This window comes from Mus caroli, chromosome 11 (genome assembly GCF_900094665.2).
Source record: "Mus caroli chromosome 11, CAROLI_EIJ_v1.1, whole genome shotgun sequence".
In the NCBI taxonomy this organism is placed as follows: domain Eukaryota; kingdom Metazoa; phylum Chordata; class Mammalia; order Rodentia; family Muridae; genus Mus; species Mus caroli.
The window spans coordinates 49,389-76,786 of record NC_034580.1 but is presented as its reverse complement, the minus strand read 5'-3'; the positions used below and the strand labels follow the sequence as shown (position 1 = coordinate 76,786).

Below are 27,398 nucleotides of genomic sequence, written 5' to 3'. Positions count from 1 at the left end.
AAAATGAAAACATGTTTGACAAGAGCCTTGAGCCGAATATCATCCAGAGTATTTACTAGAGACAGGGTCTTAGTCGCATTAAATTGCTGAGAAGTGTGTTTAGTCCTATGAACTATGTCTCATTTGTGTGTCCTTCACAAAGAGTGCTAGTGTCCATCATCGATTAGCCTAGCCTATAAAGGTGACACAACCTGGTCAGTCCCTCTGTATGTCTACTATTTCCCCTTCCGATTTCTACTGTCTTCCCAAGAACTTTGGGAAGCATCACTTGCCCTCTTTTAATGTTACTTTTTAATGGTGTGTGTTTTGCTTATGTATATGTCTACATAGCACCCGTGTGCTTGGTCACTGCAGAGGCTAGAAGACGGTGTCAGGTTCACTGGAACTAGAATTAATGACAGATGTGAGCCATGGGTGCTTTGTTCACATCTTTCCAGTCCCAAATGCGTCTAAACTTATGTGATACATACTAGATGACCACAAAATTGTTCCAAAGACCCCTTTTTCCCTGAGATGAATCTCTGGCTGGCCTTGCTCTAGGTAATCCTGTGTTCAATTTATGGACTGATTGGATTACATCAGTAATCCAATGCCCCAGGCATTTCTGCTTTTTCTGTAAGGTTCTTATACCCTGGAAGACTGTTTACGTATTCATTTTTTTTTGAGACTTAAGTTTCAGGTAGAAAAAGCTTACCTTGAACTTCACTATATAGGACTTATCTTGAACTCTTGTGTTTTTTCCACCTTTCTTCAGTTAGCTTCTGTACACAGTTTTTACATTTATTTATGAATGTTCTGCTACATGCACACCCTGCCAGACATGAGAATCAGATCCATTTATAGATAGATGGTCATGAGCCACCATGTGGGTGTCTAAAATTGATCTCAGGACCTCTGGAAGACCAGCCAGTTCTCTTAATTGCTGAGCCATCTCTCTAGGAGTCTATACACATTTAATATCCCCTTGTTCCCTTTCTGCTTCGTCTTGCTGATTATGATTAATGTTTGCCTTTGTTACCTGTTCCATCAGCTTCAGCCTGAAGAGTAGTTCTCTACTGGCAGTTTGACACATCCTGCCCTTACCTTACTACCACTGTTGACTCAGCAGACACCCAGGATAAGTGCACTAGTGTTCCTCAGCTGACCAGTGGGACTGCTTTTTCCAGATTCCTCTTGAAGCTGAGGAGTCACTGAGAGCATGATGGCATCTAAGGAGCTTGGAAGTACCAGACTGCCCTGATCCACAGCCAGGTTTTGCTGAAAAGTGACCCGTTTCTCCTCCTCCAGTAGAGTGGACAGCTGAAGGATTATAATCTACTGTCAAGACTCGGAGGCCCCTGCAGTCAAAGTCCAACAGAATATTATGAAATGGAGAATGGCTTATTTTAATCTCTATAGTAGAATTAAAATAGCATTTATGGCCCCAGATCCATAATTAATCCAATGACTGGGCAAATTAGCTTGAACCTGACTGAAAAACCTGCAATCAGTATAGTATCCTTCAGAATGCTTTACATTCAGTTTATATAATACCAGACCTCAAGTTGTAATTTAACAATTTTGAGAGAAACTAATGCAGCAGAGGCAAGGGAAAGACTTAAATTAATGTGACCATTAATTAGTTGGAGTCAGGCTGGATTAACATTGTGCCAGTGAATTTCAGAAAAATTACCATATATGACTTCTCTGTCAACTTTGATTTTGTAGAGTATAATGATTCCTTGATACTTGCCACAAGCTACTTTCAGGGTTAGTCCAGCTTAAACTAATGCTATCAGAACTTTATGTGCAGAAGAAATTCCAGAAGTCCTAAGGTAAAATTAAAACGTGAAAGGAATTAATTTAGACTGTCTTAGTTCATGGAAGAAATAAACACAGTACCAGCCATATCGTTCACACACGTGGCATATGTAACTTTTAATAAACCAAAAGAAAAAGTCCCAAATATTCAAGTGAAAAAAATCCAAACAGTTGACACAAGCCTAACTGATAGTTACTTTATGTACAGCTGTATGTATAAGTTCAAAAAAAAGCTATCCTATTTGTATGTACAAAAGTTTATACACAGGTCTGTACATAAGGGTCTATACATTTTATTTTTTCAGAACCCTTAGGTGTCACCTCTAGAAGACACCAACACTTCATTCACATATTTTATAAAAGAAAGACTTCCAGGACCGACAATCTTGTGTCCCTTGTATTTGAACCATGTAGGTTCATTCGATTATTTAACAGCCTTCTGTCATAATGTAGATCATGGTAGGTATGTGGATCCCCTAAACATCTTCACATAGTGTGCTCCAATGTAAAAGCCCATTACAGAGAGGGAATGAGAGTCATGACCAGGGTGTCACCACAGGTCCAGGTATGGGTGAGCCAGCCTGCCTTCTTCACTGTCTATATTCCAGTTCATCTACACTGATGACTTTGGTGGGCATGGAGGGCAGAGGCTGCTGTAGCACATCTGAGCCAAACCATTTGGCAAGGCCCACAGGGGAGCTGCTCCTTTGGCTGGTACGATGCTCCAGCTGGGAGTGCATGTGGGGCATGCCGGACCGGCTGGGTACATTCTGAGGAGTCTGAACGCTGATAGCTGCTGCCTGGGAACTAGAGCCTGGAGGATGCAGAACTATGGAGAGAAGAGTGTCAGTGCAGCAAAGTAGCTCTACACTAGGCCTTGCTTCATTTACACCCCACCCACAGAACCCCACAAGTCTACTAAGACCACCCTTGGATACTCACTCCCAAGTCCTGTTCTCAGTATTGACAATATTTTCTGACTTACTTTGCTTGAATGGTTTGTTACTTTGGGGGATGGGAAGTCTACCAGAGGATTTAACCAAAGGCTTCCTAAAGTGCAGAATGCTAGGTAGCAACGTAAGAAAACCCACCAAGGCTGACATGTTCACATCTCAGCAAAGATTCTCAGGCTTATAAGAAGTGAAACACAGAGCCAGAGCATGCCTGGCTCCCACTGTCCTTGCAGTAGTAATAATCCCTGAGACTGCACAGGTCAGTTCACTTCACCTGTTTTTCTAGTGACACCTAAGAAACAAAGGGGCAGTGATAACTACTGCTGCTGGAAATCTCAGAACTTTCCAGTGTGATCAGCTAGCCTGGCCTATTTCTAAACCTTACCTGAGCGCTGTAGCTGCTGCTGCATCACTGCCAAATGCAGAGGGGTCCCAGGACGAGGGTTTAGGAGAGGGTGACTAGCAGCAGAGACCAAAGGGTATAAGGGCTGACCCAGGAGTGGGCCAGATAGCCCCTGTAAAGGAGCCATGTCTATCCCAGGAGGAAGCACACCTGATGGGGAGAAAGAGGAAACTTATGAGTTGTGTACATGTTCCTAAAAATGTCAAATTTTACTATTTTTGTTGATTTGGATACTTACAAGGAGGTGGGTGTGGTGAACACTTGCCACCATACATGTGCCAGGATACATGAATATGCATACACAGACACAAGTGTAAATGAACGCCACAGCCAGGGTTCCTTAGTGTAGCTATCCTTGAACTCAAAGAGATCCACCTGCCTCTGCTTCCTGAGTGCAGGGATTAATATTACCACTGTCTGGCAGGTTTCCTAATCTTTTTGTGAGCTAAGGAAGTGAGACTAGACTGGACTCACTACTTAGGTAGAAGAATTTAAATCTAGTAAGGTCTTTTTGGAATACCTAGTATAATGTAACATTTAATTAGTGGCAGCAATTTTTATACTACGACCAATAACCAATGCCCACACCCAGTCAGAAACTCACCAGCTTGGAGCAAACTTGGAAGATGCTGTGGATGTACCCCTTGGGCTATCAACCTTTGGACTAATCCTGGGTGAAGCTGGTGTGCAGGTCGAACAATAGGAACATGAGGGACAAGGGGAACTTGGTGGGTAGGGCGGAGAAAAGGTGTTCCTGGGACTGGGGATGCCAAGGTAGGCGTTTTCCTCCCTGCTGTTTTAGGTCGATAATCTTGTTCTTTGGTGTAACGGTTGGTCTGGGAGAGTGGGGTGGAGCATGAAGACCGCTGCAATGTTGAAAGCTTAGGATTTGTCGTAGGGGAAGAGTCTTGATCAGTGCTGGGTATGGGATGGGACGACAGCAGGTTCTCTGTAAGGGTTCATTTACACGACATTTTGATATCCTTTATCAATTTATTTCAATTCCCAACAACCCAGCAAATCTTACTTTTAAAAATTCTGACAATTCTTTTTTCCTTTATTTTTTATTTTTTTGTTTTTTTGAGACAGGGTTTCTCTGTATAGCCCTGGCTGTCCTGGAACTCACTTTGTAGACCAGGCAGGCCTCGAACTCAGAAATCCACCTGCCTCTGCTTCCCAAGTGCTGGGATTAAAGGCTTGGGCCACACCACTGCCCAGCTCTCTTTTCCTCTTAACCATGTTAGATGCTTTTGTGGAAAGTCATCTATTTGCTTTAAATGTAGGCAGATGCACAGCTGCTACTCTCCCTAAGCCCAGGAGTTGAGTGATGGTCATAGAGTAGTTAGGCCTTGAGCTAGGAATAGATGCCCACATTTTATTTAACCTTATTTTCTTATATTATGATGTATATGGATGGTGTTTTGCCTGCATGCATGTCTGTGTGCCTGTCACAGAGTCCAGGGGAAGGTGCTAGGTCACCTAGGGCTGAAGTCAGGAAAGGTTGTGAGCTATCATGTGGGTGCTGGCAATTGAACCCAGGTCCTCTGGAAGAGCAAACAGTGCCCTGATCTATCTATCCAGTCCATAGATGCCAAGGTCTTCAAATTCTTTGCTGAAATATTATTTTTGTTGTTGTCATTTCCTCCCTTGGGGAGTGAATATGAACCCATGGCCTTGTACATGCTGGCAAGTCTTCTACTACTTAGTACAATTGAGCTGCATTCCTGGTGCATAAAGGAATAACTCAAAAAACTCTGACATAGTGTTTCAAAACAAAAAGCACAAGTTGCCAGGCATGTAGTTGAGGCACCTTTAATCCCAGGACTTGGGAGGCAGAGACCAGTAGATCTCTGTGAGTTTGAGGTTAGCCACAGCTACACAGTGAGATCCTGTTGCAAATAAAACAACCTGTAACAGAAACAACAACAACCCTGCATCTACCTGGATCCTCTTCCCAGCACCCACATGTGGCTCACAATTCTAGAGGTTCTGATGCCCTCCTTGGCCTCCTTGGGCACTGGATACACATGATGCAGACATACCACAGGCAAATACACAAATGTGTTAAAAAAAGAATTGAGCTATATCAGTATGCTAAATGAATTTGTTATTCAACTTGAAAGATGGTAAGAATCATAAGCTAAAGCACATCGTTACCCAGGCTGGCCACAATGTCAAGTGAGCAAGTTTGAGCTCACTAACCCATCTCCCTGACACTGCAGTCATTCATGCCTATGTTCTGACACAGGTAAGCAGCAGTACCTTCGCTGGCCTTCTGAGTATCCTCTTTACCATCACCAGGAACCACTGTTCCATGGGCCATTTCCTCCTTGGTTTTCTCTCTGCTTTCATACATCTTCCGGATCACTGAGGTAGGGGTGAAGGAAGGAGAAAGCTGCAGAGAAGGAGAGGCAGAGATCAGCACACTCAAGTGCCTTTCCTAACACGAAGCCAGGGCTTCATTTTATCTTTTCAGGAATTAAACCGAGGGTCTTACATGCCCTTTGAAGCACTTGACCACTGGGCTATGCAGCACTTGCTCTTGAGCCTGGCTTTACCAGGTGAAGCCATCTTCAACAGGGTGAAGAGTCCCCATTTTGCCTTACATGGGCAGAGGTAATTCTAATGCTCTGATCTATAGCTACTACAGGAGAGCACAAAGGGGCAAGTAAGTAGACATTGTCCCACGAGCTTCAACCCATCTTTGCCGCCCTGTAAAATGGGCCTGTGTCTGTCCTCGTGTTTCTCAACCCTGAAGTAGCGCTGAGAAGAGGGAAGGGCCTGGCTGGAAATATACCTCAGTAAATGGGGAGAGATGTTAACCTCAGAACCTATGATACCACTTGTTCCTCGTATTTGTCTTTTAAAATTACTTACATGAAAATTCAGTATCGTACACCTTACTAGAACCATTAAGGATCCTTTGTTGTTTATTTTATAATGAAATTATATAATTTTATAATGAATTTTATAAAGGATGAGACAGGGCCTAACTCATGAACAAAATTCCTTCCGGAGTTTCTCTAAAGCAAGAGCCTTTGGGGTATTTAGTGCAGAGTTCATATGGAGTCCTGAAGCACAGAACTATTCTAGTCCCCTTGTCTATCAGTTTTGATTGGATAAGTCTGTATCAGTTAAAAACAAAACAAAAAATCCCAGCCCACTGGTAAAGCTAGATGTATCATCACAAATAAACCAATAAACCCATAAGAGAACAATTTACAGACCTGCCAGCATGTTCACTGGACTCCATCATGTGACCAGTCACTCCTCTTTCATCTCCAGCCTCACATTTGTTCTTCTACTTTCCCACAACAGCTAATCTTGTTTTATTTTTTTGGAGGGTCACACTAGGCCCTCACAAGGCCCCAGGCTGGCCTTAAATTCTATTTGCTGCTGGGCGGTGGTGGTGCACGCCTTTAATTCCAGCACTTGGGAGGCAGAGGCAGGTGGATTTCTGAGTTTTAAGAGGCCAGCCTGGTCTACAAAGTGAGTTCCAGGACAGCCAGGGTTGCACAGAGAAACCCTGTCTTGACCCCCACCCCACCCCCCAAAAAAAACCCAAAAAACAAACAAAAAAAACCAAAGTTCTGAGATTAAAGGTACATGTCGCTAGGTGCTAGGCCCAGCTATTTTTTTAAGCACTGATGAGTTGTATTGTGGCACAAGTTCACCTATCTGCTAGAGCATACTTTCTTTACGAGAATAATGGGTTAGGGGAAGATGTACTGGACAAACAGATCTGAAAGACCTTCAGAGACACAGGTAACACACTGGTACGATGCAGGTAACCAGATGGAAAATCCTGAGGCCAAGCAGTTAGTAAAGGTCACTGACCATGCTTGTGATGGAGGCAGCAGGAGCTGGGGAAGAGGAATTTCCGCGGTGCATGGGTGCTGGTGACTTTGACATTCGCTGTTGCCTGTAAACAAATCAATTAACAGTGCCAGTCAGTTCCAAACTACTTAATGCCAAGTCTTAAAACCATGTAACTCAAGACAAGTCTAGGAACTTAGCATACCTTCACTTATCCAATTTAATTTCTCAACATTCAAAATATGAAAAAAGTGCATGCTAAATTCTGAGGGAAGAGAAAACCTCTGAGTGGGAACAGTCAATACCTGAGGCAAACCAAGAGATATAGATGTAAGATACCAACAAAGTACAGTGAAAAAATAAAGCAGAAGGAAAGAAGGACCAGAACTCCAGAGACCCTGAGGAAAAAAGAAGCTAGGTGAGACCAGTACAAAGCTAAGGAGTCTGGTAGTGGTGGCACTTTGTCTTTAATCCCAGCAGGCAGAAGCAGGTGGATCTTTGAGTTCAAGCCCCACTGGTCCTCAGAGCCAGTTTCAGGACAGGAAGGGGTACACAGAGAAACCCTGACCAAACAAACACACCAAAAAAAAAAAAAAAAAAAAAAAAATTAAGGAGAAGAAACAAAGGTTCAGGCAGAGAGCACAGGGAATCAGGGCTTTGGGCATATATAGTTCTCTAGGCTGGTACATAGTTTAGTTATAAACAGCACTAGTGGGTTGGCTTAGAAGCCTTTACTGTGGGGGCTAGAATACTTCAGATAGGTGAAAGCAGCAATTCACAGTGCCTGTAATGCAACTGATGCTCTATCTCTGAGACACTAATTCAAATCAGTTATTTCATAGCCCAGTTATATTCATCATGTACTACCACATGAGGTTTTGTTCTTTTTAAAGGTAGGGTCTCTTTACATAGTACTGACTACCCTGAAACTCACTATGTAGACCAGGCTGGCTTTGAACTCAAACATCCTCCTGCTCTGCCTCCCAAGTGCTGGGATTTCTATCACCAGCCATTCTATTTATTCTCCCTTATCCTAGAGGAAAACAGGAAATAGGGTCGACATAGAAACAGGCTGAGAAAAAAAGTGTATGTGTACTCACTGGTTAGTGAGTATTTCACTGTACCTACAGTGAATGAGCAAAATCCTCTGAATCACAGGCAATGCTGGGATCCTAAATCTGTAAGTTTTCCAATCAGCATTCAGAAACTATGATATCCTGAGATGACGTCTGAGCACATGGCAATGTATTCTAAGTGTATATGGGAAAGATCTCCAAACCTGGAAGTTTCACACAATTTATCATTTACTCCTTTTTGTAAACAGAGCATTTTTGTGTTAGGCAACACTGTCAGTGCAGGAGAACAACAGTGAACAAAACTGATGACACCTCTAATCTCAAGGGTGTTATACTCTTAGGCTGCAGGGCAAAAAGCAGAGAAACAGACCAAAAAACCCAAAATAAACAAACAAACAAAAAAGTGCATCCTCAAGGTAGTGAGTACAGTTAAAAACCCGCATCAACAAAACAAGCATTGCTGCAGAGATGACTCATTGGTTACAAGGCCTCAGTGCTCTTCCCAGAGGACCTGGGTTCAGCTCCTACTACCAACATGGCAGTTCATGGTCACTTGTAACTCCATTTCTAATTTCCCCTTCTGGTCTCTTTGGGATCCTGCACACACATGGGGGAACACATACATACACACACACACACACACACCCACACACACCCACACCCCATAAAACGAAAAAAGCCTGCACACACATGGGGGAACACATACACATACACACACACACACACACACACACACACACACCCCATAAAACGAAAAAAGCCTGGATCCGTTAGCTATCAACAAACTGAAACAATCCTACACAAAGAGTGAATCTGTAAGTCAGTACATACAATCTATGACAAGAGGAAGTTACATCAAGTTTTGCTTTATACCATTTCAAACAGATGGCTAAGCAGACTGTGATGAGCATCCCCCTAATCCCAGCACACAAGAGGGAAAGCCAAGAAACTGAGGACCCCTGGGCTACACAGTTCAAGGCCAGACATATTGAGGCCCTGATTCAAAGGGCTGGGCTGAGCATAATGGTACCCACTCACAATCCCATCACTCTAGAAAAAGACACAGAAGGACTACCAGGAACTTTAGTTCAATGATATACAGTGAGATCCTACCATGTCTCAAAACAACAGCAAAAACTAAATAGAAACAAGGCTAGGCAGAGGCAGTACACACCTTTAATCCTAGCACTCAGAAGACATAGACAGGTGGATCTCTGAGTTCAAAGCCAGCCTGGTCTACAGAGTGAGTTCCAGGATAGCCAGAAATAAACAGAAAAATTTTGTCTCAAAACCAAAAAACCTCAGAAACAAGAGCTAGTGGGTCTGATGTGTATGTAGTAGAGTGCTTGTCTAGTATGTCCAAGGCCCTGATTTCAATCTCCAGCACTGGAAAAAAAAAATTAACTGGTAAAAACACTATAAATTCACTCGGGAGGCAGAGGCAGGTGGATTTCTGAGTTCGAGGCCAGCCTGGTCTACAAAGTGAGTTCCAGGACAGCCAGGGCTACACAGAGAAACCCTGTCTGGACCCCCCCCCCCCAAAAAAAAAAAAAAGAAAAAAAAAAAGAATATAAAACACTATATAGAATAAAAAAAATGAAAGTAGTGATCATTTTTAAAGGTTAGACAGTGGTCACTTGAGGGAGGTAAAAAGGTAACACAGACAAAGGGGACACAGGAGGACCTTGGAGATTTCAACCATATTTCCTCTATCAATACCATCTGCAGTGGGGTGGACCTATCTTACATTGGATCAGGATATGCAAGTTATATTTATGATATATGATTCATGAGTTATATGATTTACCAGTCTCAGGAAGACTACAAATCAGTACCCAAATCTGCAGAAGTAATTAATGTACCTGTTTCTGAGCCCATCTCTGGTTCTGTCCACTTGTGGTTTGCTAAAACCAGGCTGGTAGAAGGGTGCTGTTTGGACTGCAAGGTCATGTGGTAGGGCCAGCCCCTCCAAAGCAGCTTGTTGCAATTCTAGCTGGCTCATCTGATCAATAGAAGTAGTAGAGGACAGACAATCAGTAAAAGAATGAGGAAGTTCAACTAGTTTTCCAAAAAGGTATGTCTCATGTTTTAAACAGTGGCTGAGAAAATTGAATATTGCAAATAACTAAGTTATGCTGGTGTCCACTGAATGATATTTTAAAAATTTAAATAGTGGGATGAGAGACAGCTCAGTGGTTAAGAACATTTATTGCTATTGCAGAATATCTAGGTTCAATTCCCAGACCCACATGGCAGGCAGTTCACAACTGTCCATAACTCAAGTTCCAGGGGATCCAATGCTTTCCTGAAAATTCCTTGGGCAATGAGCACATATATGGTGCACAAACATAAATGGAAGCAAACACCCATATACAGAAAATAAGTAAATCTAAAGAAGAAAAATTTTAAGTAATACTAACCACTCAGCAATTTTCTCCTCTGTGAACTTAACAGTTACCTCAGAACAAACCACGCATCATTGTTGCAATTCAATTCTCTACCCCACAAGCAAGAGAAGAGTGAAAAGGCAAAGAGAAACAGCTCAGCCTGACCTGGGCTGTGACAGGACTCATGGGCTTGCGCATGCCTTGGAATGGATCTCCAAGTAGTTGCTGGGGTCCTGAAGGGAAACCTGCCAGGAAAGTTTCAGAATCAATGAAGCCCAGGACAGCATCAGCACCCAACCAGCAAGTTGGCTCTTGCCCAACAGGAAGCATTGCTTCTTTGGACTGACAGTATATACCCTTCTCCCTCTCCTCCCACATTGTGGGCTTTAAGCAGAGCCCTTAACAGCCTTTCCTGCTGGTGTAACCTTCACACTACTCTGTCACCTTTGTCCTTTCCTGAGAGCTCTCGGGCTGGGCTAAGAACATTTCTATTCAGCAAACTGGCCGTGCTTGACAAGCCAACTGGTGCTAAAGCAGAGTCCAGTGCTCTGAGACTCTCCTTACAGGTCCCCACCACTGTGGACAATACTAAGGTATATGACTGGCAAGGGCAAGGAGCCAGCTCTCTCTAGTGTTTCAATAGTAGAAACACCGAGCCTGCTGGAACTGCTTCTTCCAGGCACATTCTGTAACAATCACAGGACTTCACTGCTCACTGTTTACCAATTACAAGTGCTGGCCAGAAAGCCATTACTTTTGTCTGGCTCTTCCACGTAGCTGCAAACTCATTATGGAGCCCAGGTTGGCCTTAAAATTTGAGATCCTTGTGCTTCATCATCTTAAGTGCTTTCCTAAAGCTTAAAGTTCTTTATCGAGAATAGACCTAAGAATCCAAGTCAAGTATTTTCAGCTGAATTCTCTAAATACGAAAACTACAGAGCTATACAAAGAAGTTTACTATGAACATGTTGACTTAAAGGAGATAATAAACTATCTTCCACCTTGACTACACACCTCTACAGTAATCAGTATAACACATATATTCCCCTTGCAAGCTTATGAGCAGTTACTAGTTGGGAGCCCAAGTCAGTGATGGAGTGTTTAACTGGTAAGCATGAGGCTCTCCCTCCATCCCCAGAACTGCTAAAGCACTAGTTACCTATTGGTGATGGTATCCTTGGATGAACGTAGTCTGCTGAGGCTGCTTGAGTTCGAAACACCTGTGACATTGGAGGAGAGGGCGCTCTTTGGCTCAATAAAGATGCAGTAGCCTCTAAGCTCCCCATAAGGCCACTGAGAAGATTGGAAGAAGCGGGTCTCTGAACTGGTTGACCCAGAAGTTCCTATAGGCAGAAATGCCAGATCCCTGTGAACAAACCTATTTCTTCCTTCTAGTCAAAAGCTTTGAAAACTAACTTCACTTTTGAGAGCTAGCCAATGCCTCTTCCTTGCAGCACTGAGGATCTGGCATCTGTACATGCAAGACATTTCCCCAAATGTTTAGCTAACAACATTTGCTCTAAGTTAGTGCTACAGATACAGATTAGATAATCAAGTTCCAAACAAACAACAAACTGGTAAACCAGAAACATTTAAAGTCATTGTGCGAGTATGGACGCGCCATTGGGATTACCGGCTTAACAGAATGACCTTAGATAGCAACAGTATATCTTTGACTATCACACACAGGTCAGTCTGAGGGATAAGTGTAAGACTGTAACACACCTGTAAGATGTTTTTAGAAACAGGCTGGCCTGGAATCTCAGCAGGGGCCAACAAGTGATTTTCAAGGTTTCGCTAAAAAAAAACAAAACAAAAAAAAAAACAAAGAAAAAAGTTTTCAATTTCAACACACTTTATAGTTTGGAGACCATATATATCAAAAAATATGCAACTCCCAAGGGAGTTGACTGTTAACAGCAGAATAATGCTCAATGTCATAGAAAACTTTCTTAAAGATTTATTTTATGTATGAGTACACCGATGCTGTCTTCAGACACACTAGAAGAGGGCATCTGGTTCCATTACAGATGGTCGTGAGCCACCATGTGGTTGCTGGGAATTGAACTCAGGACCTCTGGCAGAACAGTCAGTACTCTTAACCACTGAGCCATCTCTCCAGGCCCCACAGAAAACTTTCAACCAACTCTCTCTTATCCCACGCCGCTCAAAAGATCCTTCCCAAGTACATGAAGAGTCATCAGGAAATATTCCCAAAGCCGGAGTAGTCCCTTCCTGTGATCTTGACACTGTCCCCACCATCAAAGAAAGGTTGAGACTGAGGAGCACTCAGTTAGACAGATACCACAATTTATGAGATTTTCATTCGGAAGGAACCCTTACTGATCATTGTCATTATTAAGATTTATTGCCGGGCAGTGGTGGCACACCCCTTTAATCCCAGGACTTGGGAGGCAGAGGCAGGCAGATTTCTAAATTCAAGGCCAGACTGGTCTACAGAGTGAGTTCCAGAACAGCCAGGGCTACAAGGAGAAATCCTGTCTTGAAAAACCAAAATAAAATAAAATAAAATAAAAAATTATTGACTGAAGTATTAAAAAACAAGGGCTCAGTGGTTAAGAGCACTAGCTGCTCTCCCAGTGGACCAACTTGGGTGCTGTGCCCAGTACCACATGACAACTCACAACCATCTATTACTCCAGTTCAAGATCATCAGATGTCTTCTGGCCTCCATAGGCACAAACATGTATGTAATACACATATACATGCAGATAAAACACTCACATATTTAAAACAATAAAAATCTTTGAAAACAAAACAAGCCAGCACTAACTAACAGAAGAGTGACAGCTAGGCATGACAGTGGTGCACACTTTCTTTCTAGCACTCTGGTGGTTGAGGCAGAAGTATCAGGAGTTTGAAGCAAGGATGAGCTTCACAAAAAATGGCTACGAACTAGGCAAGGCACAGAACTTTTCTAGAATGTCCAAAGTTCCTAAGCATTACAAATTAAACCAAAAATAATGAACAACATGCAAATTTGACCAGAATTGTTACCATTTCAAAGTTTTGGCCTAGAAAAGTAGCACATGCCCTTAAATGCCAGCACTCGGAAGGCAGAGCCAAGTGGATCCAAGTTCAAAGTTAGTCTGGTATACATAGTGAATTTCAGACAGCCAGACCAACAGAGACCTTGTCTCATACAAAACCCAAAAAACTCCAGAAACTTAAATGTTACTATTTTAAGTTAAGCTCCTTAAAATTACTCATATGCATGACATTCTGCTCTGAATCTGCCAATGGTCTTGCTTTGTATATCTAACCTGCACCCCTCCCCAGCCCCCCAATGTATGTCTGAATACTGTGCGACCACTGAGCTCAGTCAGAAGTACTTTCTGATGCAATTCCCCTCCCAGTAGATAGATCTATCCAAGTCCATTTCCAAGCCTTTTATTATTGGTTTTAAAATTAGGGCTAAGTGCAGATGACTTGAATAAATAGGCAACTTACTTCATGGCTTATCACACTTGCAGGAGTCTGCAATTTCATGTAAAACAGTGTGGAGGTGAACTTCATTACTTAGATGGACAGAGTTAGATGAGAACTAGTATCCAGCAGGGAGGACTAAAGACGCTGTCTTTAGCAGTAGAGCAGGACCCCACATGCCAACACAGATACAATTCTGAGTTTGTGTAAATATTTGTCTAGCCGCTTATTACCAGATGTCAGAGACTCACTTCCTCACCACACCTGAAACTAGGGATACATAAAAGCATGGAACCTCCAATATCAAACTAAGTGTACTCACAACTTAAAGTCAATATTGTGTAAAAACAATCAAAGGTTGAGATATGAAATACTGAACTCCCTTCTCTTTCCTACAAGACTGTTTATGGAGCCCAAGTTGGTCTCAAACTTGCCCTTCTTTTCTCCTGCTTCCTCCTCCCAACTGCTCCCAGCTCCTCTGTCTCCACTTCTTTGGAGACTCACACTGAAAGGAAAAACAAATCCTATGACAGGATTTGAATAAAAAATCTAGTTAGTGCCAACCCCCCAGGGTAACAAAGAACAGCAGGAGAGCTGAGTCGCACCCACAGTCACTTGTGGTATGAACTCTATCTTGCTGTGTACCTCGTGCTAGCATAAACTTACTAGGTAGTTCAGGTTGGCCTACAACTTATAATCCTTCTGCCTTAATCCCCCAAACGCTAGGATGTATGATATCATACTTCATTTGACAGCATTTCTAGTACTTCTTTGTGTGGTAATAACTTTGAACCAGTTTATAGGATCTTTCTCCTTTGAGTTGTATGGTGTAACCTGAGATGTAGCATAGACACTCAGAGGCAGAGTCAGGTCCATCTCTGAGTTCTGAGTTTGAAGCCAGCCTGGTCTACAGAGTGAGTTTCAGGACAGCTAAGGCTACACACAGAAACCCTGTCTTAAAAAACACAAACCAAAATAAAACAAAAACATCCCACATCTTTGATATGTACTTATGTACTTTATGAGAGGTGTGGGGGGAGAGAAGGAAGGAGGGAGAGAGACTTTCTAGACCAGGCTATCCTTTGAATTTGTTAATTATCTTGCTTCCACTTTCCAAGCAGTGATGGAAGTACCAGTCTTTACCACTATGCTCACCTCCACCTCTGGCATTCTAATTCATCAGTGTGACCGTCTAGCCAAGAGAGCAGGCAATCCAGATATCTGAGAGTGTGTATAAAGTGTGAAAATAAAGGCTTTACTGTAGGAGGCGGGAGACTGCTCCGTGGTTAGCACACTGGCTGCTCTTCCAGAGGACCTGTACTCATTTCCAAGCACGCACATGATGGATCTGAACCCTCTGAAACTCCAGCTCCAGGGGGGCCTGATGCCCTTCTCTGGCCTGTGTGCGCTAGGCATGCAAGTAGTGCACAGATAGACACACAGACAAAATGCTCATACAAAAAAAAAATAATAAATCTTGAAAAATTTACTATACAATTGTCTACGGCTAGGAGGTGGTAACTCATATCTTCAATCTCAACACTTGGAAGGCAGAAGCTGGGAGATCTCCGAGTTTGTTGCCAGACTGGTTTACAGAGTGAGTTCCAGGACACTCAGGGCTACACAGAGAAACTATCTCAGGGGGAAAACAAAGACAAAAACAAAATAAAACAACTGGGTATCAATCAGGTGGCCCTACCTGGTCCTGACTTCCTGATCCTCTCAGACACTAGGGTTATAGGCACACATCACTATGCTCAATTCAGCACAAACGATCAATTTCTTACATTTTTCTCCCTTTTGCATCGATAACCTCACATACTAGGTATGCTTTTCTCCAAACTGGGTGAAAAAAATCCACAACTCAATTACTTTTCTTAGGAAAGAACTTCATGAAGGTATTGTATTAACTGATGTAACACGTGAATTATTCAATCATCCTATAATTGAATGTATGTCCCAAACATACACATTACCCACAGATGTGCTTTTTCTAATAACAAATCAATATTGATAATTAAGGAACAAACACACACCAAATACTAAACAACTTCTAAAGAAATTTCCAAATTACTCAGAATACCTTCATTAAACCCATTTATTATTGCAGTGGGAGGTGATACAGAAACAGGGAAAGAGGCTGGGTGAGGTGTACTGAATACTTACACTGACTTTGGGCTGGGTAGGCAAAGTCCCACTTGCCTTCATGGTGTTCACTAGCTTGTTGAATGCAGTCATATCTCCATCTTTCTTGAGCTGTCGATTGCTACTCGCAGCACTCAGGGTCTCCTCTAAATGTTCTGCCATGAAGGGAGTTGAATTCTTCATTTGCTGGTCCACCTTCAAGCCCTTCAGCCCTGCTTCTACCTCTTCCACTGAAAGTACAACCCCTGAATGTGCTGAGAAGTTGAGAAAGTTCTTGTTACACCAAGCAAAGGGTGTTTAGAAAGAATTCCCATTGGCTGCCAATGACAACTATTTTGTAACTAAAGTGAGGCTGTCAAAAGGGCTAACACTAAAATAGGTAACCTGAACACTTAGATCAGTTAGGAATAAGGCTGAAATTACATACACTGAAAGAGATGGCTGAGCACCGCAGTGCACACCTTTTTTATCCCAGGGCTCAAGAGGGCACAGGCCAGCCATACACAGTAAGGTCCAGGGCAGCTAGGACTAAAGAGACCCAGTCTCAAAAACAAAACGGGGGTTGGTAGTAGAAGGGGAAAGTGACCCATGCCTGAAGAAATGACTCAGTGATTAAAAACCCAAATTGTTTCTACAGAGGACCTGAGGTTCAATTCCCAGCAGTCACACTAGACAGCTCACAATTCCCAGCATCCACATAGTGGCTCACAACCATCTGTAATGGGATCTGATGCGTGATCTGGTGTGTTTGAAGACAGCTACAGTGTACTCACATACATAAAACAAATCTTAAATTGAAAAAAAAAAAAAAGGAAAAAAAATGGAATAAACTACACCAAAAATATTTAGATGCTAGAAACTGGGATGGTAGAACTAAGGGGTATGAGATTTCAAACCTTGGTAAGATTTTTACATAGTGAATTCCAGGAAAAGCAGAACTACATAAAAAAACACTGTCTCAAAAAACTTCCTGTGTGTCACGTAGAAAAATACTTTGTGCCCAGCATGGTGGCACATGCCTTTAATCCCAGCACTGGGGAGGCAGAGGCAGGGGGATTTCTGAGTTCGAGGCCAGTCTGGTCTACAGAGTGAGTTCCAGGACAGCCAGGGCTACACAGAGAAACCCTGTCTCCAAAAACCAAAAAAAAAAAAAAAAGAAAAATACTTTGTAATAAATCTCTCCAGACTTTGCTACCAGGCACAAGAATCCAGACAATTTAACAGCAACAAGGCTGCACTGTGGTCTCAAGGCACTAACTTGTTGCCTAAGTGAGAACATGGCAAATTGCGACAGTGTTGTGAGGAACAGGCAAGCTATGCTTGGGAGGACAGAAACATTCACTGCACTGCTGCTACAACCCTGCTGTAAGGAAAAACCAGAGAGGACAGGTGTGGTGCACGCCTTTAACATCAGCACTCTAGAGGCAGAAGCCAGAGGTTCTGAGTTGTAAGTCAACCTGACCTACATAGCAAGTTCTAGTCTAGCCAGAGCTTAAGACTCAAGGCTATGTGGCACCATGATTGGATCTTTTTGAAAAACACTAAATTCCTGGCATGCACCTGACTTGATGAGAAGTACAATAAAACTATTCTTTTCTTTTTTTTTGTTTTTTGAGACAGGGTTTCTCTGTATAGCCCTGGCTGTCCTGGAACTCACATTGTAGACCAGGCTGTCCTCAAATTCGCCTGCCTCTGCCTCCTGAGTGCTGAGATTAAAGGCGCGTGCCACCACGCTCGGCTCAAAACTATTCTTTTCTTAGAACATTTAAGAAAGCGTGAACTTAAAATATCTAAAACAGATTCTCAACAATACTTACAGCTCTCCTTCAGTTTTTCTTTATTTGCAGAAAGGCTAGAAAGAAGAGGTTTTAAATCTACTTTGGCTTTCTGTAGCATTTCTAAAATGTCCACTTTATTTTCAGCATGGTCTTCCGATGGTATAGGAGCAAAATAATTCCCCGAGTTCTGTCCAGGAGAGAGGACGGCTTGCTCCAAACCTGATTTTGTAAATAAATGTCACAGTTGGTCCCATTGAGAATTGAAAACTTCCCTTCCACAGCATAAAGAGAGTAGAAACTGAAGGCTTTTCCATATCTAAAGCCTCTTTAACCCTAGAAGCATGGCAGGGGAGGCCCACTTGACATACAAGGCTAGAATGTGAAGTCATCTTACCTGCCAGTCTCTCAAGTTCTTCATGGGGCGTGGATCCAAGGCTGCTGGATCTGCTCCCTGACCGGCTTGGGTTAGAGAACCACCTACTGAAGCGGCTGGCAGAGACCGATCCTTCCCCCAGAACATCTTCTATCATCTGATAAGAAAGACAAAGGGGCAAAGTGAAAGACCAATGAAGGTTAAAAGTTAAGCCACCGACTCTGAAACTTCCTTTGACACTGCTGACTCAGAAATGATCCTTCTTAGTAGAACAAATGAGTGCAGGCAAAATATAACTAATTTGGTGTAAACAGGAACTATATAAAAAACTCAAAGCCAAACAAAAACAAACACACTCCAAAAGCTGTAACTACTGTCTTGATGTTTAAAAGTGTAAACTTTGGGGGCCAATGACATGGCTCAGCAGGTAAAATGACCTGCAGTACAAGCCTGATGACCTGAACCCATGGCAGGTGGAAGGAAGAGAACCAACCCCACAAAGCTGTCCTCTGACCTCCACCTGTAGCTCATGTGTGCACCGACCCATGGCAAAAACAAAACATTTTAAAAGTAAAATTCTTTATCTACTAAGAATTTTAATTTACAAATAAAAAAACGATGGCTTTGCATTTTAACCTATTTAACATAATCTTACTAAATAGGAGAAGTCAGAAGACACAAAGGTAATAAATATAAAGTATCTAGACATTTTCTCAAGATATTAAAGTAAGTATTGAGAATATATTTTCTTTTTTTTCCGAGACAGTGTTTTCTCCGTGGAGCCCTGACTGTCCTGGAACTCACTAAGTAGACCAGGATGGCTTCAAACTAAGAGACCTGCCTGCCCCTGCCTCCCAAAACCTGGGATCAAAGGCGTGCGCCACCACTGCCCAGTGAGAGAATAATTTTGATGTTTCGCTGTTACCAACTTTGTTTTCTTTTGCCTGTATGTTTTTGCACCATGTGCATGCAGTGTCTGTAAGAGCAGATAATGGTCTTAAACACTGAGCAACCTCTCCAGGCCCTAACTTTGTGTTTTGTAACATTTTATATTCAAGAGTAGAATATTGTTCTTACTCTTGTTCCTCTCTTGCCTTCTTGTTCTGATCTGTCCCCTTAACCCCCCCCCCTTCCCCAAGTCCTAACCCCTTTCTCCACGTGCTCATGGCTGGCCTCTACTTCTCTACTCTCTTTCCCTGCCTCTACTACCCTCTTAACTCCCCTCTCCATGCCCTGAATAAACTCTATTCCATACTTAAAAAAACAAAAAACAAACAAACAAAAAACTTAGAGTAGAAACAAACTTGCACCTTTATACATTTGTGAAGATATTCATCTCAAAAAGACCCCTAAGGGCTTGAGGTTTAAAAGAAACCCTGAAATATCGGTCTCTCTCTCTTTTTTTTTTGATACATGATGACCTGCAACTTATTCTGTAGATCAGGCTGACCTCAAACTCACAGAAATATGTCTGCTACTGCCTCCCAAGTGTTGAGACTAAAGGCATGCACCATCACACATCAAACGGCAAGTTTGTTCATTTTCAACATAGGAGCAAGAAGGGTCTCTGAGAGCAGAACCTCTTTCCTGCACAGAAAATGGACACAGCTCTGATTTCTAAGTCAGGATATCTTTTGCTATGTCTTTTTCAGCTATCTGCTGACGGAAGAGCTGGGAGATTAGATGCTTAGTTGTTCTTCGTAGAGGGCTTTTTTAATTAAAAAAAAGTATACATATGTATTGGGAAGTAGTGATTGAGAGGCTTTTAATTTCTGCGTTCCAGGCTATCTGAAACCCTGTTTCAAAACAAATAAAAGATACCCATCCCTGGAGAAAAAGAGAAACACTAGGTCAAATTTAACCATAATTAGCTGGTCCATCCTTTTTACATTTAACAAAAAAGTTTTTTGAGATGGGTTTTACTATGCAGGCAGGCAGGCCTTGAAATGACCATGTAGCTCCAGCTAAGACAGACTCAAACTCCTCTCGTCTTGGGATCCCAAGTGCTAAGATTGTAAGTGCATACCTCCACATCCAGATTCTGTACATGTTTATTTTTATTTTGTGCATATGAGTATGCGTGCATGTATGCGTGTGGCAGGTATATACGGACATTGCTGCGTGGGGGTACACACACATGTGTTTGGGTGCATATGCTGTGTGTAAGTAGAGGTCAAGAGGCCGATGCTAGGCATCTTTTATTCACTCTCTCCTTTATAACCTGAGCCAGGGGCTCTCATTTGAGCCGACAGCTCACCAACAGAGCTAGTTACCTCACTTGTTCCAAGAAACCTGTCTCCACTTTCCGTGAGCTGGGATTCCAGGAGGACAACCATGCTGCCCCAACATTTACTTGAGTTCTAGAGATCTACATTTCATTCAGTCTTCATACTTGCACAGCAAGGGTTTTATGTACTTAAGTCATCCTCTAACCCCTCCATCCATGTTTGCAAATGTGTTGTTACACTCACCGAAGCCAAGCATGGCACCTTATCAAGGTTAAAGAATTCATTAAAGTCAAATTCTCCTGGGGACTGCTCAGGTAGGATGACATCCCTTGGAACTTCCTGATCAGCAGAGGGCTCCTGGGCCAGAATGACTTCCACCTCGTCCTCTTCAGTTACCCCTCCATTGCACTCCACTATGCCTGAAAACAAAACCAAGACAGAAACCACCTGTTCAGGTACATAGCCCAGTCTTACTCTGTGCCTGTAACCATCAATATACACGAGGAGACACACATGACTGTAAACAGACTTCTTCTGTAGGTACAACACTTCTTATAATAAATCATTTAGTATCTTTTCTCTGGGAACTGGAAGTCTTTGCTAAGTAGCCAGAACACTAACAGAGTAGGAAAAGGACTGTGGCCCCACTCTTAAACATGTCAAGTTTTCTATAGTATAGCGGGTTTTCTTTAAAAAGAAAAAATATATTTAGTTAGTTAGCTCTGTGTATGTGTGTGTGTGTGTGTGTATGGCACGATGTGTGCAGGTATCTGGAAGGCCAGAGAAGAGGGCATTCGCTTCCTCTTGGGGAGTTAGTAACATATGCATGTGTTTTTGAGCTGTTTGATGTGGGTAACTTAAGCCTCTAAAGCCAAATTATTTGAAACTGTTTATGCATTCATCTGGTATCACTGTATGTGGGCAATTTTTACTTGTCTATAAGGTTGGCTATAGTCCACTACCAACGTAAAGTTTGACTGTTACTCCTTCTAGAAAACCTACCCTGCCTTGAAAAAAAAAAAAAAAATGTAAGCCGGGCATGGTGGCGCATGCCTTTAATCCCAGCACTCAGGAGGCAGAGGCAGGCGGATTTCTGAGTTCGAGGCCAGCCTGGTCTACAAAGTGAGTTCCAGGACAGCCAGGGCTACACAGAGAAACCCTGTCTCGAAAAACCAAAAAAAAAAAAAAAAAAAAAAAAAAAAAACAAAAAGAAAAAAAATGTATTAAGTACACTGATCTCCCCTTTATAAAATACTAGTATTTATTACAGCAATTCTCTACTGAGACAGATCTTTACAGGCTGATAACCTAAGCTAATCAGCTCTGTCTTATTCTTCAATGCCAGGAATATCTGAATATCAGTAATGTCCACTTTTTTTTTTTTTTTGGTTTTTTCGAGACAGGGTTTCTCTGTGTAGCCTTGGCTGTCCTGGAACTCACTTTGTAGACCAGGCTGGCCTCGAACTCAGAAATCCGCCTGCCTCTGCCTCCCGAGTGCTGGGATTAAAGGCGTGCGCCAATGTCCACTTTTTTTAGTTTTAGGCAAAATATGACCAAAACAGGAAGAAAACAAACAAACAAAAAAACCAAGACAAAACCCCCAAACCCACTTATTTGCAAGTGCTTAAAACACACATATACAGTAGCAGGCCTGCACGCACACACACACACACACACACACACACACACACACACCAACACAACATTGTCATGGCTCAGTGGCTAAGAGCACACACTGCTCATCCTGAGGATGTTGGGTTCAGATTCTTGCACCTGTATCAGGAATCAGAATTGCCTGTTGATGTAGCACTTCAGGCCTCTGAGTGCATACGTGTATATATACAAACAAATGAAAAAGAGCAAAGTTGAAAACCCTAACCCAATACAAAACAAAGCATGTACGGACCCCTCAGTTCAATTCCCCTTCTCTGCATAAAACTGAGCCTACTGGCACATGCCTGTAATTTCAGAACTCAGGTGGAGGAAGGAAAACCAGAAGATCAAAGTTATCCATGATTACATTTCCAAGTCAGATCCTACGTCAAAAAATGGCTCAGCCATTAAGAACACTGATTGTTCTTCCAGACGTCCTGAGTTCAATTCTCAGCAACCACAAGGTGGCTCACAACCAACCATCTGTTATGAGATCTGATGCCCTCTTCTGGTGTGTCAGAAGACAGCAACAGTGTACTCAATTACATAAAATAAATAAGTAAATCTTAAAAATAAAACAAAACAAAAAAAGCCAACCAAAAAAGGAAACCCCAAACAAACAGAAAACCAACGAAGGACTAAGGATATCCCCCAGTGGTAAAGTATTTGCTTTATAAGTTCAAGGACCTGGCTCTATCTTTAGTACAGCAATAACACAAAAGCAACTGAACAGAAACACTGCTGGGCTGGGATGTAGCTCAGACTAGAGTGCCTGCCCGGTATACATGAAGGCTCTGAGTTAATAATACCTCCAGCAATACACACATAAAATACATTAAGAAAACAAACAATAATGGCCTTGGTGACAAATCTATAAGCCCAGTACTAATGACTATGGGGCAGTACAGTCTGAGGCCACCCTCAGCTACACACTGGGTTTGGTACCAGTCTGGGTTACGTGAGACCTTGTCCCAGGACAAAACCCTACATGAATGGCTGACATTTGAATTTTATCTCAGTCACAGAAAACATTATTTTCTACCGAAGCTTGGTCTCTAACATCAGTTAAACAGCCACACTGGCTGATGCTACTTCATTCTGGTGGAGTGAGACAATGGTACCTCTCAAAGGCAATTGAGCACAATCTCCTGGGTGGGTGGTGTTGGCGCCCAGTTTTAATCCTAGCACTTAGGTGGTAGAGGCAGATAGATCTCTAAGGCTGAGGCCAGCTTGGTCTACAGAACTAGTTCCAGGACAATCCAGGCTACACAGAGAAACCCTGTCTCAAACAAGAACAAACTCAGAATCTCCCAAGTTACCTATGAATTCCCTAAACTAGAATATGCACCCATGTTAAAAGAAGAGAAAAGCCTACTGCACTTAAAGTGCACAAAAACAAAGAAAACAGAAAAGAACTATGATGTCTCCTTTATTCTCTCTTTTAAATATATTTTATTAGCTTATTTACAAGTTTGTTTTAACTTCTTTGGAAGTTGACAATAATTATCATTAAGAGCTTTCCCATCACCTAATATCTGCTAAAACAAAAAACATGTATTTTTTTCAAGTATACTTGAAATAAGTACCAAGTTCTTTTTTTCTCTTATAAAATTTATTTTTACCTTATGTACATAGGTGTTTTACCTGCATGTGGGTGTTGGATCACCGGGACCTAGAGTTACAGTTATAAACTATCATGTGGGTGCTAGAAATTAAACCCAGATCCTCTGGAAAAGCAGCCAACCATCTTAACCACTGAACCATCTCTCTAGCCCAAGTTCTGAGTCCTTATTTTTTCAAAGATTTATTTATTTACTATGTATACAGTGTTCTGCCTGCATGTATACCTGTATGCCAGAAGAGGGCACCAGATCTTATTATAGATGGTTATGAGCCATCATGTGGTTGCCAGGAATTGAACTCAAGACCTCAGGAAGAAAGGCCAGTGCTCTTATCCTCTGAGCCCTCTCTCCAATCCCCAAATCTGAGTTTGTTTGTTTTAAAGATTTATTTATTATGTATACAATTTTTTGGTCTGTATGTATGACTACACACCAGAATAGGGTACCAGATCTCATTACAGATGTGAGCCACCATGTGGTTGCTGGGAATTGAACTCAGTACCTCTGGAAGAGTAGATAGTACTCTTAACCTCTGAGCCATTTCTCCAACCCAAGTCTGAGTTCTTAAGAGTATATTTCATAACCATGATAAATGTATACCTAAAATATTTGGCAAGCAATGTATTTACAAAAAGACCCCAAAAAATAAAGCCAGAACACTAAAAACTTACCGTTTACAAACTCGCATCCATCACTACCTGTGCAGTTAAAACAATCCTCATGTCATTATTTCAAAACAAGTTGAAAATTGGTACTGACCTTCCTTCACAGAGGCAGTCCGTCGCCTTGTTCTTTTTCTGCCTTTGTGATCCTCCTCTAGAATCTTATCATCAAAGCCAGTCAGCTCTATGGTTTCAGACTGACTGGTGGGTCCAGCTGAAAACCATTCTGGTTCTTCCTCAGTGTATGAATCGTTTCTTCTACGCTCACCAAAGACACGTTTACTATCTCCAAACTCCCTCTGAAAAAGTACAAAGAGCAAGACTGAAAGACTGTAAAGTTCTAATGTAGCCGGTATAATGAACTGATGACAGAAGCCAAAATGCAGATGCTGTGCTGTGCATCTGAAGTGCAGCCCCACTCTTGCACTGCCATCTGAGTTCTCCATGTTTACTGTGAGTGGTCTGTGATCTCCAGCTTCTCAAAGTAACTGGGGGTTGGGGGTGGGAGGGTGTTAGGAGGATGTAATGCAGACCAGGCTCAGGCACTTGCCAACAAGTGTACAGTCCTGGGTTTGAGCCATCATGAGAGCAACAACAGAGAAATGCAGTACAAAGGAGGTGAGTATCAAATTTCCAAGCACTTGGGACTGGAGAGATGGTTCAGAGGTTAAAAGCACTGGCTGCTCTTCCAAGTCCTGAGTTCAATTCCCAGGAATCACATGGTGGCTCATAACTATAGTAATGGGATCTGGTGGCCTCTTCAGACAGTGTACTGTATATATACTAAATAAATAAACCTTAAAAAAAAAAATCCAAGCAGTTGAGAACAAAGGGGGTTAGAGAACAAACCCTGAAACGTTTGTCCTTGTAGTCCCTCTCTCTGTCTCGGTCTCTCAAGTCTCGAAGGTCCTTATCACCAAGACGGTGATCCTTTTCAAAGGCCCGGGCAGAAATTATCCTTCCACTGCCAATCCTTCGTCCACCAAGCAGGCGAAGCCCATCACTGTCTTTCTCCAATGGACTGCCAGATCGTCGGGAGCTAACAGCAGCTGTCACATGGCAGCCACCTCCAAAGCTTCGTCTCTGTGGGCTGAGAACAACATCTAAGTCATCTTCTTTCACTCGCTCTCGTGGATCTGAAAAGATGCCAGAAAGAGAAAGGTAAGCAAACCAACATCTTAGATACCATGTCCTCAGCACCTGGGCACATCAACTGATTCAGGGTAAAATACCTTATTTATAGTGTGTGTATGTGTGGAGGATATCTATGGGGACAGGCTCTTTCCTTCCTCCATGTTTTCAGTTTTTAAAGACTAAACTCAAGTTGTCAGGCTTGGCAACAAGTGCCTTTACCAATGAGATAGCTCCTTATAATTAATTTTTCACATTAAACTTTAAAATATCTTTTCTTCAGAGAAACAAATATATTTCGTAATAATGACTTTCTATGATTAATCTACTTTTTGTATAACTAAAATTTTATGAATACAATTTTCGCTAATCTTTTATTAATAAGACATGTATTTGAAAAAAAAATGCTTAAAAAGCAATAGTGAACAGATAGATATTCACACAAAAAAATGAACTTTATAGTTAATTGGCATCCTGTAAACGTAGGATGCTGAAGCAGGAGTATTACTAAGTTCAAACCCAGCGGTTTCAAAACAACAGATAACTTTAAACTTGGTTCCATATTCAATACTTAATTTTAATGCATCTAGATGTGCAAACTATAAGAGAACACCTTTGCTGATGGTTAGGCAAAGTGTTTTTTGAGGCACAGCAACAAGAGTGTTCTTCACTAAGAAAGCCTGGGAAGCAAGGTTTGCTTCAAGTTTAAAACTGTTCTTTCAAGACACTATTTAGAAATTCAAGGCTGGGAGAACAAATTTCTAGGTACATTTCTCATAGAAACACAAAACCACAGCATATAAAATGGGGATGGAAGGATGGCTCATTGATTAAGAGCACTGGCTGCTCTTTCAAAGGACCCAGATTCAGTTCCTAGCACCCACAATGCAGCTTACAACTGCATTGTGTAATTCCAGTTTCAGAGGATCCAAGACACTTACAAAGACATACATGCAGGCACAACTTCAATGTACATAAAATAAATCATAAAAACCCCCCACAGTGATTAAAAAGAAAACAAAACACCTAATTAAAAAAATGGACGAATGGCTGGAGAGGTTGCTCAGTGGTTAGTTAATACTCTTCTTCCAGAGGTCCTCAGTTCAATTCCCAGCACCACGTAGCAGCTCACAAACACCTATAACTGTAGTTCATGGTACCCAATGCCCTCTTCTGTACGCATATGTACATAGAGACACCATGCACATGGAATCCTTCAATCTTTCTTTTCCAGATAAGGTTTCTTTGTTTAGTTCTGGCTGTCCTGGAATTCCCTCTGCAGACCAGGCTGGCTTCAAACTCTGAGACCTGCCTGCCTCTGCCTCCCAAGAGTTGGGATTAAAGATGTGTACCAACACTGCTCAGCTCCTTAATTAAAAAAAAAAAAAGACAAGTGAGCTGGGCATAGTGTAGAATGCCTATAAACCCAGTACTTGGTAGGCTACGGCAGGGACTGCTGAGTTTGAGGTCAATATGGGCACACATGTCTCAAAAAACTAAAACAACAAAAAAGTGATTGAACAGAAACAGACACGTCAGCAAAGACATGTGGACGGCACTATGCACCACTAGATGGCTATAATTAAGAAGACTAACAATTCCAAGTGCTACCAAGATATGGAGCAAGCAGAAAATACTGCCAACAGGAATATAAAATGACTAGCCGTCTTAAACACAAGAAGCTTATAGATTGCTGGGAACTGAACTCAGAACCTCTGGAAGAACAGCCATTACCATCTCTCCAGCCCTGGGGTAGTTTCTTAAAACACTGTATATATGTACTAGCCATAATATTTCTAAGTATTCACTCACAAGATAAATATTCCTGCCGGGCGTGGTGGCGCACGCCTTTAATCCCAGCACTCGGGAGGCAGAGGCAGGCGGATTTCTGAGTTCGAGGCCAGCCTGGTCTACAAAGTGAGTT

The 27,398-nt window shown here is 42.1% G+C and overlaps 1 protein-coding gene across 6 annotated transcripts in view; it reads right to left on the bottom strand.

The window, feature by feature from the left end:
* Positions 1-1,887: 1,887 nt before the first annotated feature.
* The window catches only part of Eif4enif1 (eukaryotic translation initiation factor 4E nuclear import factor 1), a 44,246-nt gene continuing 18,735 nt past the window's right edge, over positions 1,888-27,398 (bottom strand). For 5 of the 6 annotated variants that reach the window (XM_029483727.1, XM_021176314.1, XM_021176319.2 and 2 more), the window contains exons 5-19: positions 25,193-25,479; positions 24,441-24,642; positions 20,650-20,825; positions 18,200-18,335; positions 17,845-18,024; positions 16,049-16,281; positions 12,161-12,232; positions 11,595-11,778; positions 10,601-10,680; positions 9,911-10,050; positions 6,994-7,078; positions 5,419-5,551; positions 3,761-4,105; positions 3,139-3,306; positions 1,888-2,629 (exon numbers count right to left, since the gene is read on the bottom strand). In XM_029483727.1, coding sequence (XP_029339587.1) covers positions 2,391-2,629; positions 3,139-3,306; positions 3,761-4,105; positions 5,419-5,551; positions 6,994-7,078; positions 9,911-10,050; positions 10,601-10,680; positions 11,595-11,778; positions 12,161-12,232; positions 16,049-16,281; positions 17,845-18,024; positions 18,200-18,335; positions 20,650-20,825; positions 24,441-24,642; positions 25,193-25,479 — 2,660 coding nt within the window. In that variant the 3' untranslated portion in view covers positions 1,888-2,390. The remainder of the gene's footprint in view (positions 2,630-3,138; positions 3,307-3,760; positions 4,106-5,418; positions 5,552-6,993; positions 7,079-9,910; positions 10,051-10,600; positions 10,681-11,594; positions 11,779-12,160; positions 12,233-16,048; positions 16,282-17,844; positions 18,025-18,199; positions 18,336-20,649; positions 20,826-24,440; positions 24,643-25,192; positions 25,480-27,398) is intronic. The other variant, XM_029483728.1, reaches the window with a different exon arrangement.